We start from the raw sequence: 16,527 nt of genomic DNA on the forward strand, positions 1-16,527 counted from the left end.
GATTTTTTTAAAGTCCGGATCCCTACCAGCTTCTGTTGCTGGTGGTGTAACAGGTGTTGTGCCAAAAAGCGACTGGCTGCCAAAAAAACGATTAGCCACCGCGAGATCGCGCACGGTTAGGGTAATTGCATTTCTAGATGAAATTCCCCGGGATTTCGCCTTAAAACTCAGCATATCTATGGACATTGAGAAAGCAGAGATAACCTCTTCCGCTACTTAAACAGATGTTTTTTCCAGTTCGGAAGTTGTTTTAAGTGTTGCTATTTGTCTTAAACGTTCACAGTGAGGATATATTAATCCTTTTTGCAATATTTGCGATTGAAAGATGGTTTGTGGTAAGAACTGGCTTTCTTTATGTTACAGCCTTGATACTAAAAAATAAACAGTGTAAAATGGTGCCCTGTATTGAATGTAAAGTCAAACGTTGTATAAATGGAAATAAACAATTCTCCAGCGATTTGATAATTCTCCAGCGATTTGATTTTGTTTGTTTGGTTTTAACCCCTTTTTGCTTGCATTCGTTTGGATTCGTTGGAGTTTTAAACTGTGGTAGTTTTTAGCTCTTGGTGATAAGTTTTTTTTAAAGGTTAACTGTATTTGGTGCAATTTTACTGACTTTGGTTTTTAAACACCTTTGTGTGGTAAAGCTTTTAAAATAAGCTTTTACCAGGTGTTTTAATCAGTAAATTGTTTGGGACTTTTTATCAACTTTGGGATTTTAAAACACCTTCTGCTCTGTTAAACTTTTAATATAAGTTTTAACCAGGTGTTTTATAGTTGATAATTTGCTGTGTAATGTTAACCTTTTTAGAGGGATCTTTTTGCTTGTGTTTTAATACCTTTTTGTTACAAATAAACCCATTTTAAACTCCTCTGCCAGTTCTTATGTTACCCCCATCCTTCACATTCTTACAACACCATTGCGTTTTATTGGCTTTTATGCATTTTTGTTGTCTCTGTAGCGTCATGAATGGCCTTATATTTGTGACAAAGGTCACAATTTCCTAGCTGGGTAACTTTTGCTCCGCAGATTACCCACCAGGAGCCGTGATGTCTGCTGAACACCATCTTTATCTGCTGCTGTTCCGTCCCAAGATGAAGGACACTTCAAGATTTTAAAATAATTTTAAAATAATTTTAATAAACTCTTTGACTTTATTACTGTTTATTACAATCATCATCTTGGTTCAGTATAAATGTATTTAATTACTGGAATGACTTATTGTGCTTTGGGTAATAATTATTATTTATGATAATCAGTGTTCAGTAAACCAGAAGGTCATTTGAACGTTAACCGCCTCATGAAGAGGGTGTATCCAAGGTAAAGGTAACCACCTCACATGTCTTTACTCCATAATATCAAGCTTTCTGACGCTGAGAGGGCGTGTTCTGAGGTTTTGTTAAAACCAAATCTCTGCAGCTGTAGTTCAGTTCTTGAACCCACCAGAAGACTAGGGATGGTCGCCCAAGTCTCTGCTAACCAATCTGTCACGCCGATAGACTTGCTTTGAATAAATGCACCTGTAACCAGCTGATGCAAAAACTCCTTCAGAGATAAGCCAGACGCAAGCTCAACACTGTGTACTCTGCAACAACTCTGGACCAGAGTCGGTTCTACTCGGGTTGACCGAGTACCCTGAGGCTGACAACATCCTCCTTTGACCCCCGGATCCACACAGAGGGTCGTCTGATGGGTGAGGTAGCACACAGATTGTGTCCGATGCTGTTTTCTCTGAGAAACAACTGAGATAGCTGCAAAACGTTTTCCACGCAGAACGTGCTTCTCTCTCTTAAAGAAACCTGAGATTCATTCACGCATCCAAACCTCGCATTCCACCTTAAGTCTTCCATCCAGACACAGGTTTGTTTGATTACACAGGTAACGAGTGGAGGACAGAAAAGCTTCTTAAAGAAGACGTTACAGGTCTGTGAGAGCCAGAGATTTTCCTTGTTTGAAGTGACCAAATGCTTATTTTCCACCCTGATTTACAAATAAATTCTTTAAAAATCCTGCCATGTGAATTCATGGATTTTTTTTCACATTCTGACTCTCACAGTTGAAGTGTACCTATGATGAAAATTACATCATTTTAAGTCATCATTTTAAGTGGGAGAACTTGCACAATCGGTGGCTGACTAAATACTTTTTTGCCCCACTGTATCTGGGGGCGACGGACGGCGGCACAGGAGTTAAGTGCTCGCCCCATAATCGGAAGGTTAACCCACCTCGCCTGCTGGTGGTGGTTGGAGGGACCGGTGGCGCCTGGGCACGGCAGACTCGCCCCTGCCAGTGTGCCCCAGGGCAGCTGAGATTACAATGTAGCTCATCACCACCAGGGTGTGAATGAGTGATCGTGTTGTGAAGTGCCTTGAGGGGTTCCAGGACTCTAGAAGGCGCTATATCAAATACGGGCCGTTTACCATGTATCTGTCTGTCTAAATAGATAAGTTAAATAAGGGAACAGTTAGAACAGGGATTCCCTAAGTGTGGTGCGCTCACCCCCAGGGGACCTGGCATTCTGGATCTGTACGGAGGTCTCATCCTAAGGCAGGGACTCCCGCTAGGGGGTGCGCGAGGTGTGTAATGGCTGCGGAGCTCAGAGAAGTCTGTCATATGTCACCATTATTGTTGCCAGAAACTCATTTGTGGGTGGGCCAAAGAAAAAATCAGTGGGCCCAATAAATGCAACTGAAGACAAGTATATTTTGCTTGCTTGTGTGTGTGTGTGTGTGTGTGTGTGTGTGTGTGTGTGTGTGTGTGTGTGTGTGTGTGTGTGTGTGTGTGTGTGTGTGTGTGTCCTCCGCATGTGCCCATAGCTTCATAATAATGATGCGCTCCGAGCTTCAGCACTCAAACCTGCGCACGCTGTCAACAGCAAGATATGTTTTGTATTTGATCATTTTTAACAATGATGGAGAAATCTGAAGGTGGAGAGTCATTCTGGCAGATTGTAATTAACACCCTGTCTCATGCAGGTGTTCTGACATTGTAAACCTCACACACAGAACATTATGGATGTAACAAAATAAATCAAGAAATGATTCCCATCTGAGCATTTTAGCATTATTATAATTTTATATTAGCACACTGACTGTGGGACAGCATTCTAAACGTGTCAGGCTATTAACAGCTCGCTGAAGATCTGAAGTTCAGAGTGTGTCTGTCAGAGGTCAGACGCGTTCCAGTGGAACCACGGCTCACGGGTGCACATGTGAGCACATCTGGGCTGGGCAGAAGTAATTTTACAACATTGGTTGAAATGGCGCCAATAACAAGACGCGGTGACTGGAGCGGCTCATGGAGCTGTGCCGCACACACACACACACACACACACACACACACACACACACACACATGCAGATTCAATGAGCGCACGCTGCGCAAACTCCGGCGCGCCGTCAGACTGAAGGCAGAAATGAGCGCTGCCTCCTCCGTGATAAAAACTTTTAAGAGGTTTTATAACAACATTTTTCATTCAAGGTCAAATTAAGATATTAGCTTCTATTTTGGGATGACGTATGAAATTCGAGTCCGCTCCAGCCAGTGACTCCTCATGAACCTGACTACAACTCGTTACTGCAGTATTTGTTGTTCCAGTCCGCGTGGCAGTGGATCGCAGATTCAGCCACACCATAAAACAGCAATAAGTCTATCAGAGGCAAAAGTGAACCTCATGGCTACAGCTTTTCCATCTTTTCCCCTATAGACATTTGATTACGCACAAGTAGGTTACCAGCTCAGGTTTACGCAGAGCAGAAGGAAGGAGAAAGCTCTGGTTAAACATTCCTGCTTTAAGAAAACCGTTAAATTGCATTGTTTATGTGCTACCTGGGCACTCTAAATATTGGTTTAAAATTAAATCAAAGGAAATTGTAATGTATTGAATGTTTATTAATTGCTATTTCAAAAATACATAATACATAAACATAAAGATGAAAGTGATGGGGAAAAAGGTTGATCATATTTTTTTAACCCTGTCTGTCGAGTGACTGTTTAGCGTGACGTCTGATATATATATATATATATATATATATATATATATATATATATATATATATATATATATATATGTTTTATATATTACTGACTTGGCTTTCTCAGTCCAAGCACCGTCACTCTGGAACCAGTTGCCACCCTCAGTTAGGCTGTCCCCTTCTCTGACAGTCTTTAAGAATCACCTAAAAACACACCTCCTCCGCTTGGCGTTTCCAGAACATGTTTGATTATGGCCCTCTATTATGTTGAATTTATTCCACAGTTTTCATTGGTACACTCAATCCATCCATTCAATCCAATTGTGTCTCACACATTTGTATTTTACCGGAATGTTTCATCTACCTTGTAATTTCCATTTTGTAATTTGTATTTTGTAATTTGAATTTCTTTTATTGTTGATTTATTCAATAGAATTACTTACAACTGTACCATGTTCAGCGCTTTGGGCTTCCTGACAGGGTTGCGGAAGGCGCTTTATAAATAAAGCTTTGATTGATTGATTGATTGATATATATATATATATACATATATATATATATAAAATATATATATGTTTTATATATACATATATATATACATATATATACACACACACACACATATATATATATATATATATATATATATATATATATATATATATATATATAGCCATGCCCTGATGTGGGGGCTGGGGGGTGCGTCGACATGGTCGGGACATAGAAGGTGGTGCGCGGCTACATAAGTTTGGGAACCACTCAGTTAGAAGATACGTAAGAAAAGAGAAATAGGGACTGAGGTAAATAATTCCTTAGTCATTGCAGCAGCATTCAGTACCAACTGATTTGTTCATGTGTTTTGATATTTTGTTTATTTCTGAGTAGTTTCAAATCTTCATGCGTGAAAGAAAAACAAAAGTCAATTATTAGTAGTACAGTAAAATACATTTTATTGGTTCCTCTTTGTAAATATGTTTTAATGAAAGCAAACGCATTTACCTAGAGAAATTATTCAGTCATGCTAAAGAATAATAGCTATTGTCAAAGTTTCAGATTGTATCACAAGGCCTTTAGGGAAAAGAATGAACACACCTTACTTCACATGTGAAAAAATAAAAACATTAAACATTTCTAGGAAATGAATGTTAAATTAATTTTAAACCTAATTCATAAAATAAGAAAACTACAGCCTCAAAAAATAAATCAAGATGGATAATCTTAGATCTCACAGATGTTTAGATCTTTTTGTGGAAAAAACTATTAATGTCTAAATCTTATTTTCAAAATTTAGGGGCAAAGAAGAAAAATGAAAAAAAAGCAATCAACACAAATGGTAAATAGACTGTTTTTACTGCAGATGCAGCTTCTAGAGTTCTAAAACCCCCCAAGGCGCTTCACAACATACCGGTCATTCTTCACACATTTAAAATGTTTCACACTGGTAGTGTCCCATGACAGCTGTGGCTGCCGGTACCATCGGTCCCTCTGACCAACAGCAGCAGGCAAAGAGGGTGAAGTGTCTTGCCCAAGGGCACAACGACTGCTACAGACTGAGCGAGGAGCAAACCCGCAACCCCCTGGTTACAGGGTGGGCACTTGTATCCTCTGCCTTCGTTGCCCGTACACAATCATAAACAAATAGTAAAAGTTTATAAACATTTACAAAACTCAACAGAGCTCTTCGTGTATTGAATCCTGACTCCAGCGTGCAGCGGCTGAGTGAACGTGGTCTGGACTCTGTGGAGGAGAGTCATGGTGTCAGAGACGCTGTAGAAGGACAGAAGACCTGCTCTGTGGTCCAGATACACTCCTACTCTGGAGGAACCAGGACCTGAGATGGAGGTGCTGTTGTGACTAAATGAGTAACTGCTTAGGGAACAATATAATGACCAAGATTTGTCATTAAATCCAAATCCACATTCAGTCCCACTTCCTGCTTTGTTGATATTCTTGTAGGAGACTGCTACTTCAACATACCCGCTCCACTCCACCTCCCAGTAACAATGTCCAAGTCAGACTCTCTCTACTCAGGACCTGACACCAGGCAGTGAATCTGTCTGGATGATCAGGATAAAACTGATCTTTATTCAAAAAAAGTTACTTTTCTGTTCTTCTCTGAGAGTAACAAATATCTGTGTGTCGTGTTTGGATCCAGTGTGATTTCATGTGAATATTTCAAGAATCCTGCTCTGCTCGTTGGTTCTGGTTCTGACAGTAGAACGTCCACATCAGTGATCTTCAGTGAGACGTTTGTCCAGCTGTCCCCCAGGATGTCCTGTAGCTTGTCTCTGAGCTCTGACACAGCTGCTGTCACATCCTCAAAGTATCTGAGAGGACAGATCTTGATGCCGGATGAGTGTGGAGACCCACTGAGTGCTGACACTGAGGGGTAGTTGTGTAGAAACTGGTTGTGATCCTCTGTGTTTGAGAGCTGCTTCAGCTCAGCATCTTTCCTCTTCAGCTCGGTGATCTCCTGCTCCAGCGTCTCCTGAAGCTCTTTGACCCGACTCACTTCAGTTTCCTGCTGGGATCTGATCTGCTGCTTCACATCAGAGCTTCTTTTGTGGATCAGCTAAGTGAACATCTCCTCACTGTCCTCCACTGTTTTATCAGCAGAGTGATTGATGGTCTCCACCTCCTGTTGAAGCAGTTTCACATATTTCTCTCTGTCCTGGATTCCCTGCTGGATTTCTTCTCGTCTCACCTCCAGGTCGCTCTGCCTCTCAGTCCTTTCTACTGCAGCTGAGACTGTGTCGTTGTCACGATGAGAGGATGGTTTGGACCCAAAATGCAGTTACCCAGGATGACGCGAGGCGGGAGTAGATGTATAAAGACAAATCCTTTTATTTTAGGAAGAACCCCAAAACTAACATAAAATCCAAAAGGGCAGGAAGGCAAAGTCAAAAATCAGGAAATCCAAAAACACAAGAGGAACGAGCAGACTGAGAATAAATCACGCTGACGACAACAATGGACCGACAAGAACAATGAGACAAGGAGGGCTTATATAGACAGGGAGGAGCAATTAGGGAAACAGGAAGCAGGTGTGTGGAGTGAGGCTGGAGGGAAGGCAGGTGACAGCAATTATCTGGATGGGAAGAGAACCAGTGGAGGGCAGATGAACCTGACACTATATAAAACACAAAACTAAACCTAAAGACTAAGGGAAGAACTCACACAAACACATACACATACTGACACACACAAACTCAAACACACATACAATGAACTGGGGAACAAGAGGCTGGGGCTACAACTTAAGACACACAACAGAGATGCAGACAAGGGACACATGAGGGCGCTAAGAGAACACAAAAGGGAATCCAGAGAGGGATGGAGAAACATTAGGAGACACATGGGGAAAGACGCAGACAAAAGACACATGAGGGTGCCATGAAACACAAAAGGAGAACCTGGAGTGGGAACTGGAGAGGCTGGAGAACAAAGGGACACAGAACATGACAGTCGTGGCCTTTATGTTCCTCCACAGGACAGAGATAACAGATACACTTCTGATCAGTACGACAGAACATCTTCATCACCTCATCATGAAGAGAGCAGATGTTCTCCTGGAGGTTCTCGGAGGGCTCCACCAGCTTGTGTCTCTTAAGTGGAGGCACATAATGAGGCTGAAGATGTTTCTCACTGTAAGAGGCCAGACAGAACATACAGGACTTGGTGGCTTTCCGTTTTCTTCCAGAGCAGAAATCACAGGCCACATCTTCAGGTCCAGCATAGCAGTGATCAGTAGGAGCTGCTTGGAGTCCAGTCTTCTTCAGATCTTCTATTGTATCAGCTAACATGATGTTTTTCTTTAAAACAGGCCTCTGCCTGAAGGTCTCATGACACTGAGGACAACTGTGGATTCCTTTCTGATCCTCTCCATCCCAGTGAGCTTCAATAAAGTTCATGCAGTAGCTGTGTCCACAGGAAGTAGTCACTGGATCCTTCAGGAGATCCAAACAGATGGAACAGCAGAAGGTTTTGCGGTCCAGCTGATCCTCTCTCGGCTCCATTTCTCCTCTCGGTAACGGCAACTGTGTGAGTTTCACTTCCTAAAAATGGAAATCATATTTGAACTTTGACCATAAATCATGGGACTGTAACGTGATGGAGGTGCTGTTCCACCAAAGGTTATTTACCCTCTCTCCACAGATGCCTCTGACACAGAACTAATCTGCATGAGACTGCCTCAAGGTCATGCATTTGCTTCTCTTTCCAGCTCAAGCGAAGAATGAAGATAAAGGACACTTTGTTTTTAATAAATCAAAGAACTCTATTTTTAATAAAGCTAATCAAACAAAGTGTTAGTCAATAATATAATGTTAAGCAATCTGTGAAATGACAATGTTATGATTAGTATATTTTAATAAGTAATATGACTTTAATCTAGCTGCACTAGACATGCTGACTACATGTAATGTAAATGCACGACACATTGCTTTTACTCATCCAATCAGAACCATCCTTTCTGAAGCGTGGCATAGTCTCTGTGGTGTTTATAAATCTGCCAACTTTGATTCGACCAGAAATCAAAACATCCAGATTAATAAAACCAGTTTCCACGCCATCTTAAGTTCAGTTCACCGCATTCTTAAAAAAGTATCGGACCGGCCACCTGGACTTCCTTTTTAAGCCAAGAACCAACAAGCTGGATAAAATATGTTGCATTTTACCAACCAAGCAACGGTTCCTTTCAGAATAAAAGCTGAACTCACAGACCCAAAGGGGGTCCATCTGACGCTGTCAACCAACTGTCGCTTTTTACCTGGAGACAATCCAAAGACTAGTCTGTCGTACTGCTGACGCTGTTTCATTGGCTCCGGTACCGAAAGGTGGATTCGAGGACCTGGCATTCTGGATCTGTACGGAGGTCTCATCCTAAGGGTATGTGTGGAGCGACAATATGGCGTCTCTTGTGTTTATGAAACTCCGATCATGGCTAAAAGTAAAACATCACAACATCATTCAGACTTGCTTCCCCGGATATGAGAGTTCTGATTACAACATCACTCACACATACACCATTCATCTCACGTCTCACACCAAGATCCATTCATTCACTTAGAATTTAGAGTTAGTCTTGTTTAAAATTGTTTAGAAATAAATCTTCTTAAACGTTTTAAAGGTGACTCTCTCTTCTCTTGTCTCTCAGTTAATATGAAGTGTTACATAATCCCTGCAATAAAAAGTTCCAATCTTCTGGTTAAAATAAACCAAAGATCCACAAGATTGATTCCATATTCATTATGGAATCTCATGTCTTATGGTCCATTAATTAGATGTAAATTAACCCCTTACAGGACCGAGCAGAGAGAATTGAGCCATGAAGCTTTTAGCTCTTCCCACACATTGCACTCCCCGGGTTACTGTGACCCAAATGTAAACATCCTTGTTGCCATTATGTAACTGGGAGGACCTTGAAAGTGAATTGTTGTAGATTAACACCCTTAAAAGGTTCATTGCAATCTGCTGTTTTTTCACAGTTGAAACTTTGGAACCTATTAGCTGCCTCTAGAGTCTCAAAGGCCCAAAACACCATAGGACTCTTTCCCTAACTTGTCAGCATCCCCAACCATCAGTGTCCACCAGCAGGTTCAGGGGTTGCCACCATAACAGCCACCGAACTACAGGGAGTGCAGAATTATTAGGCAAGTTGTATTTTTGAGGAATAATTTTATTATTGAACAACCATGTTCCCAATGAACCCAAATAACTCATTAATATCAAAGCTGAATGTTCTTGGAAGTAGTTTTTATTTTGTTTTTAGTTTTAGCTATTTTAGGGGGATATCTGTGTGTGCAGGTGACTATTACTGTGCATAATTATTAGGCAACTTAACAAAAAACAAATACATACCCATTTCAATTATTTATTTTTACCAGTGAGACCAATATAACATCTCCACATTCACAAATATACATTTCTGACATTCAAAAACAATACAAAAACAAATCAGCGACCAATATAGCCACCTTTCTTTGCAAGGACACTCAAAAGCCTGCCATCCATGGATTCTGTCAGTGTTTTGATCTGTTCACCATCAACATTGCGTGCAGCAGCAACCACAGCCTCCCAGACACTGTTCAGAGAGGTGTACTGTTTTCCCTCCTTGTAAATCTCACATTTGATGATGGACCACAGGTTCTCAATGGGGTTCAGATCAGGTGAACAAGGAGGCCATGTCATTAGTTTTTCTTCTTTTATACCCTTTCTTGCCAGCCACGCTGTGGAGGACTTGGACGCGTGTGATGGAGCATTGTCCTGCATGAAAATCATGTTTTTCTTGAAGGATGCAGACTTCTTCCTGTACCACTGCTTGAAGAAAGTGTCTTCCAGAAACTGGCAGTAGGACTGGGAGTTGAGCTTGACTCCATCCTCAACCAGAAAAGGCCCCACAAGCTCATCTTTGATGATACCAGCCCAAACCAGTACTCCACCTCCACCTTGCTGGCGTCTGAGTCGGACTGGAGCTCTCTGCCCTTTACCAATCCAGCCACGGGCCCATCCATCTGGCCCATCAAGACTCACTCTCATTTCATCAGTCCATAAAACCTTAGAAAAATCAGTCTTGAGATATTTCTTGGCCCAGTCTTGACGTTTCAGCTTGTGTGTCTTGTTCAGTGGTGGTCGTCTTTCAGCCTTTCTTACCTTGGCCATGTCTCTGAGTATTGCACACCTTGTGCTTTTGGGCACTCCAGTGATGTTGCAGCTCTGAAATATGGCCAAACTGGTGGCAAGTGGCATCTTGGCAGCTGCACGCTTGACTTTTCTCAGTTCATGGGCAGTTATTTTGCGCCTTGGTTTGTCCACACGCTTCTTGCAACACTGTTGACTATTTTGAATGAAACGCTTGATTGTTCGATGATCACGCTTCAGAAGCTTTGCAATTTTAAGACTGCTGCATCCCTCTGCAAGATATCTCACTATTTTTGACTTTTCTGGGCCTGTCAAGTCCTTCTTTTGACCCATTTTGCCAAAGGAAAGGAAGTTGCCTAAAAATTATGCACACCTGATATAGGGTGATAATGTCATTAGACCACACCCCTTCTCATTACAGAGATGCACATCACCTAATATGCTTAATTGGTAGCAGGCTTTCGAGCCTATACAGCTTGGAGTAAGACAACATGCATGAAGAGGATGATGTGGACAAAATACTCATTTGCCTAATAATTCTTTACTCCCTGTAACAGGCACAATTCACTGGTGATTTTTTTTTACTTTGAGCTAGAGCTTGTCGTGTTAGAAACTTGACCCGTTTCATATTTTACACCACTCTGCTGCCCTCTTCTGACCAGATACTACACTTAAAGTAGCTTTCCTGAGTTTTACCCTTTCAGAAATAATTTGAGATTTTTCAGAAATCCATAAAAGTGATTGTCTCACTCTCATCATGTACTGTGATATAATGTAAGCAATACGCCTTTTTACAAAGCACGCCCCCGGCCCACGCAGAGCTCCGTGCAATAGGAAACTGAGCGCCGACCAGAACTAACCAATGGCATTAGACTACCGCTTACGTGCTTCAAATTTAAGGATGTGCCTCAGCTGATGCAGAGTTGATGAACTTTTCACGGACAAGTATGTGTTTAAAATGTTTTAGCTCTGTTTGTCGGCTACAGAAGCACATTCAGAAACAAGAAACGTGAAGTCGCCATCTGAAATAAACGGATCGACTATGTGATATGCTTGTCAGCCACTAGATGGTGCCATTGGATAAGAGAAATACCCTGGGAAGATACTTTGACTGAACCTACCCCCTCCACAGGTTTGTGGAGGGGGTAGGTTTTCTAGGGGGCGCTCTTATACATGCATTAAGGCTTTCTCCCTTTAAGACAGGTAGAGGGGTGCCCTAGTGCCACTAATGGATGAACCACCACTAGCCCGCCCAAAATACAAAATAGGCCAATAACATGCTTCCATACACAGGTAATAATCAACCTTAATACAAAGATAACAGGCAGATGCATACATGAATGCAAAAATAAACAAAAAAAATTTTTTTTGCATTAATATTTTTTGCAAATATTTTTCTCATTAAAACATGCTTTATTTTGAAAATTATGTAGCATTTATGCAATGTTTACATGAAATATTTGTAGAAGAAACAGTGATCACTTTTATCATGGGAAAACATAAAGTTGTGAATGTATTTTATTTCCTCCTTCTACACAGAGAAATGTTGGTGAAATGGGTAAATCCTGGACAGGACCCCAATTCAGAGAAACAATGAGTTAGCAGAATATTTATAGGAAACTGAAGTGATAGATTTGGTCACTTTGTTAGGTTCCAAAGAGTCTTGATAAATACGAAAAATGAAACATGATAAAACAAATCATGTCCTTTTAGTGTGTGTGACTTATTAATGTGTGTGAAGCTACATCCTGTTAACTGAAGAATTATGTCATCCAGCCTCCAAACACCAGAAACCGAACTCTGACATTGCTTCACTGTTTCCCCACATATAAAGGTCTTTCTGGGTTTATTAAACACTTTAACTTTAAACTAAGTGTTTAAGAAAAACAATGCCGCAAAAGGTATCAGAAAGTTTTTCTGTGATTCATAAAAAGTTATTAAACCAACTGATTATGAATAAAATATAATAGCAAATTTTTAATCCAGTGTTTTGATTCATTTGCTGTTTTCTCATATTCCTGAGTCAGTTCCCATGTTCAGTGTCCATCTCCCGCAGTCAGAGACGAGGGACACTCTGGACAGGTCTCCAGTCTGAGTCAAATGAGACACAAAACCAGTCCCATACTCTCTCACATCAGACATCTGGGTTTCTAACCTTCATCCTTCTTGCTGCAAGGCAACAGCGCCACCATGCAGTCAGCGCTTTATCTTTGTTGGCCTTGTAGCAGCAAGCAGGGCAGGACTTAGATTAAAACACTAAATTAAGATTAAATAACCTCAAAGCTCTAAATTCACACTTAGTCATCGTATTCAACAACTACCTGCATCAAATCTTCATTTAATGTGAAATAATTATTGAGAGTGAATAATCTAGAAAATTAAAACTTATTTCAAACACCTGACTTGTTCTCCCGGTCAGTAAAAGACATGACTAAAATATTAGTTTTCTACTGAGCGGCTAAATTAATGCAGCTAAAGGGATAATCGGGACACTTAAAGTGTGTTTCTCTAGTTGTAAGTTCTCTGTTCTTAGCAATAGTATTGATGAGCTAACGGCTAGTATAATACAGCCAAGACCAAGAACAGCTTCCATCTCTACAGAGACACTCTTCCTGGTGCGTAGTTAACTCAGGTGAGTTTATGGCAACAGAGGACAGAGGAAGAGAAAGAACATGACAAAGAAAGAGATAAAAGGCAGATGGGTAATAACAATAATAACTGACATTTTGTTCTGAATTATTACTTAAAACAGGAACACACTTCAAAATGTTGAAATATCCCTTTAAAGGCCGAAGGAGAGACTGGGCAGAGCCTCAGCAGCTGAGCTCCACCATCCTCTCGGGCCGGGCTGACTGGCAGGAGGCCGGGGGGGTGAAGACGTTGGGGTCGCTGATGCCCAGCTGCAGGTTGAGGAAGCGGGTGGAGGTGGTGACGCTGCTGTTCCTGGTGTAAGTCTCCTGCACCGGGTAGCAGTCCTTCAGGGTGTAAACACCCACCCAGGTCTCATCTGGTAGGAAGAAAGGCAGATTTTACATCTTTGTCCTTCAGTCTTTGTGTATTTACAGCTCTGGATTCTAGAGCAAAACTAATAACTCGTCACATTTTCAATATTAACCCAGGCTGCTGCACAGCGATAGACTTTCAGGATGAAACTCTGGGAAAAGAGGACATTTGGTCTTTAAGGAGTGCAGGTTTAACACATCTGGGGACGCTGTAGCAGCAGCCTGGAGACAAACCCTGAGACATAGCAGCATTTTGACTTTTCTCTCTATAAAGAATTCAGAATGTTGTCTCATTTATTTAAAAAATGTAAAGCAGTGGGTGTGAGCTCCTTTGGGGCCTGCAAATCTAGTTAAGAATGTCTGTGTGAAAATATCTACTTGTAAAATAGAATATGAGGATAAATTAATTTAGTTTGAATCTCTGAGCTGCTTCCTCCTGATTGGTTTACTGGTTTAGGTATCACCCTTCTGAAACTAAAAGTAAATCAGATTCTTTTAATGAGCAGCGATTCCATTTTATTATGAACTATAACAGCATTTATTTATGTTTCATTTAGCATGTGACCAAAGTTTACAAAGTATTATCAGTTTAAAAAGTCAGCTGACTCAGAAATTGATAACAGAGGTTGTTGCATGAAATGTCTCCCTCTGCTGGCCAGAGACGAGAATGGAAGTAACCTCTGAATGTTTGGGCTGAATACTATGATAGAATACCGGGTTTGTATGTAGAAGCTTTTGGCTAATAAAAAGTCACCTTTTCCTTAATAGTCTCTAAAACTTAACACACAATAACTTTAACTTTATTATATGGTCAAATAAGTGAAGAAACATATATATATTCTTCTTATTTTCATGATTTTCCGTAAGTCTGCTATTTTCTGAATAAACAAGAATTTATTCTTAGGATTATTGTTTTGTTGATATCAAACATACTGGGTTTTTTTATGTTTATTTATTTGGTAGATGCTTTTATTCAAAGCGACTTACAATTTATAACCTGTAGGGCATGTTGTGATCTGTGGGGGAAACCGGAGTACCCGGAGGAAACCCACGCATGCATGGGGAGAACACACAACTCCACGCAGAAAGGCTGCAGCCGAGTTTCGAACCTGCAACCTTCGTGCTGCGAGGCAACAGTGCTAACCACTGCGCCACCATGCAGCATATCTCAGAATCCTCCTAAAAACAAAGGAAACTCATATGGCTCACGTCTGATGTAAATCTAAAGTCTGCTCAGAATTAATCCAAATTTAAAGTTTTTTTCAATCCTTGTACATGTTTCCATAAACATGCTTCATCATGTGCTATTCCCATCTCTTGTGCAGCCTTTAGTTTTGTTTTAAACCCAAGGAAAGAATCCGTCTTACGCTGGCGTGCTGGTTTCCTGTCTGACCACTCCTGAACCTCCACTTCGTCCCCGGGACCACCGATGAAGTACTGCTCTTCAAATGTGGAGTTAGCTGGGATGTCGAAGGGATCCCAGGCTTCAGTCAAAGAGATCTTTGAGCATTCTTTTGTTTTCTGGTCGATCTGGAACATCAGCATGCTCTGATACAGGTAGATGTACTCAAAAAACCTGCAGCAGGAGGAACAAGGAGAGGCTGTTTATTATCAAATAAATGATCATATGCTTAATCTGACTGTTAAATAAATAAGTGGGCCGTTATTTCATGAGTGCAGAGTTATCAGCCCACGTTTGATGGTTCCTGTTCTTTGAACGTGTCAAACTAAAAAGCTGATTAACAGTTTTGTTTTGTCAACCAGACTGAATTTCACAATTGCTGAAACCTCACACAGACTTTGTGCTCGTTTATTCTTTAAGTAAACAACAAATCCAATGTAATCCAGCTCACAGAGCAGATTAAAAACAGCCTACTGGCGCAAAAATACATAGAAGGTAAAGAAAATAATCATTAAGATTAAAAAAAAAAAAACTCCTTATACAAAAAAGATTAAATGTTTATAACACTATTTAATTAATTGTTATTAATCAGTCATAATTAACACCATTATTATTAAAGGTTATTTATTTATCACTACTAATGTGTCAAATTTTTGTATTTATTTCATTAATAGAGGCAGAACATCAGTTTTTGAGAAAATGAAAGATTCCTATTACCTAAAGTAATATAGGTAATTTAAGAGCCTATGTACAGTTGTATAAAGTTAGATAATTTATTATTTTAAAATGAGAGTAAACCAGATTATGTTTACTTTATTTAAGGTGGTAGATGATGGTCTTTGTGATTTTAATCTTTAATTTAATCACTTAAACTTTTATTTCCTTTTAGCCTAATTCTAATGATCTCCGATTAAATAATAAGATGTTAGTTTACACACACACACACACACACACACACACACACACACACACACACACACACACACATACACATACACTCTCTCTCTCTTACATCACTCTTACAACTAATAACTAAACAAATTGACCTTATTTTGTATTTCTAACACCATGAAATGTGTTTTTTTAACAAACATTTAATTGAATTAATGTAACTTTTTCGGTTGAAAATCACCAGTTATTAAACCTCTTGTTTCTAAGCAGTCACCTCTGACACGGGGTGTGTTTCTTGTGCTGCTGCAGGACTCGGACCCTCCGGTTCAGGCCGTCGTAGGACACGGCAGCCCGGCTGTTTCTTCCGGTGGAGTGGTCGTACACCACCCACCTTCCCTCCCACTGCTGCGGGGAGAGGCATGGCTCATCTCCCGGGGGGACCTCCAGCCTCGGGATGCCGAAAACACCCGTGGCAATGGCGGCGGCCACGAACAGGAGTTGGTGCATCATTTCTACGGTACAGTTAACCGCTCCGGTTGTTGTTGATTGAATGCTGCTTTTGCTGTAAAGTTGGTTCTAATAAAGCAATTAAGCACTTCCGGTTTTATGTGCGCGAGG

At 40.7% G+C, this 16,527-nt stretch overlaps 1 protein-coding gene and 1 pseudogene across 1 annotated transcript; both read right to left on the bottom strand.

Annotated features, from left to right (window-relative positions):
- Nucleotides 1-4,684: 4,684 nt before the first annotated feature.
- Nucleotides 4,685-8,559, bottom strand: LOC107383411 (tripartite motif-containing protein 16-like; annotated as a pseudogene).
- A 3,445-nt stretch (nt 8,560-12,004) lies between these two features.
- Nucleotides 12,005-16,495, bottom strand: epdr1 (ependymin related 1). The gene is made up of 3 exons (XM_015956003.3): nt 16,184-16,495; nt 14,984-15,192; nt 12,005-13,621 (listed from the first exon to the last, which is right to left on the bottom strand). Exons 1-3 carry the CDS (start codon nt 16,417-16,419, stop codon nt 13,428-13,430), a joined length of 639 nt encoding a protein of 212 aa, XP_015811489.1. The 5' UTR covers nt 16,420-16,495; the 3' UTR covers nt 12,005-13,427.
- Between the last annotated feature and the right edge of the window lie 32 nt (nt 16,496-16,527).

The sequence above is a fragment of the Nothobranchius furzeri genome, chromosome 11 (genome assembly GCF_043380555.1).
Source record: "Nothobranchius furzeri strain GRZ-AD chromosome 11, NfurGRZ-RIMD1, whole genome shotgun sequence".
NCBI classification, from domain to species: Eukaryota; Metazoa; Chordata; class Actinopteri; order Cyprinodontiformes; family Nothobranchiidae; genus Nothobranchius; species Nothobranchius furzeri.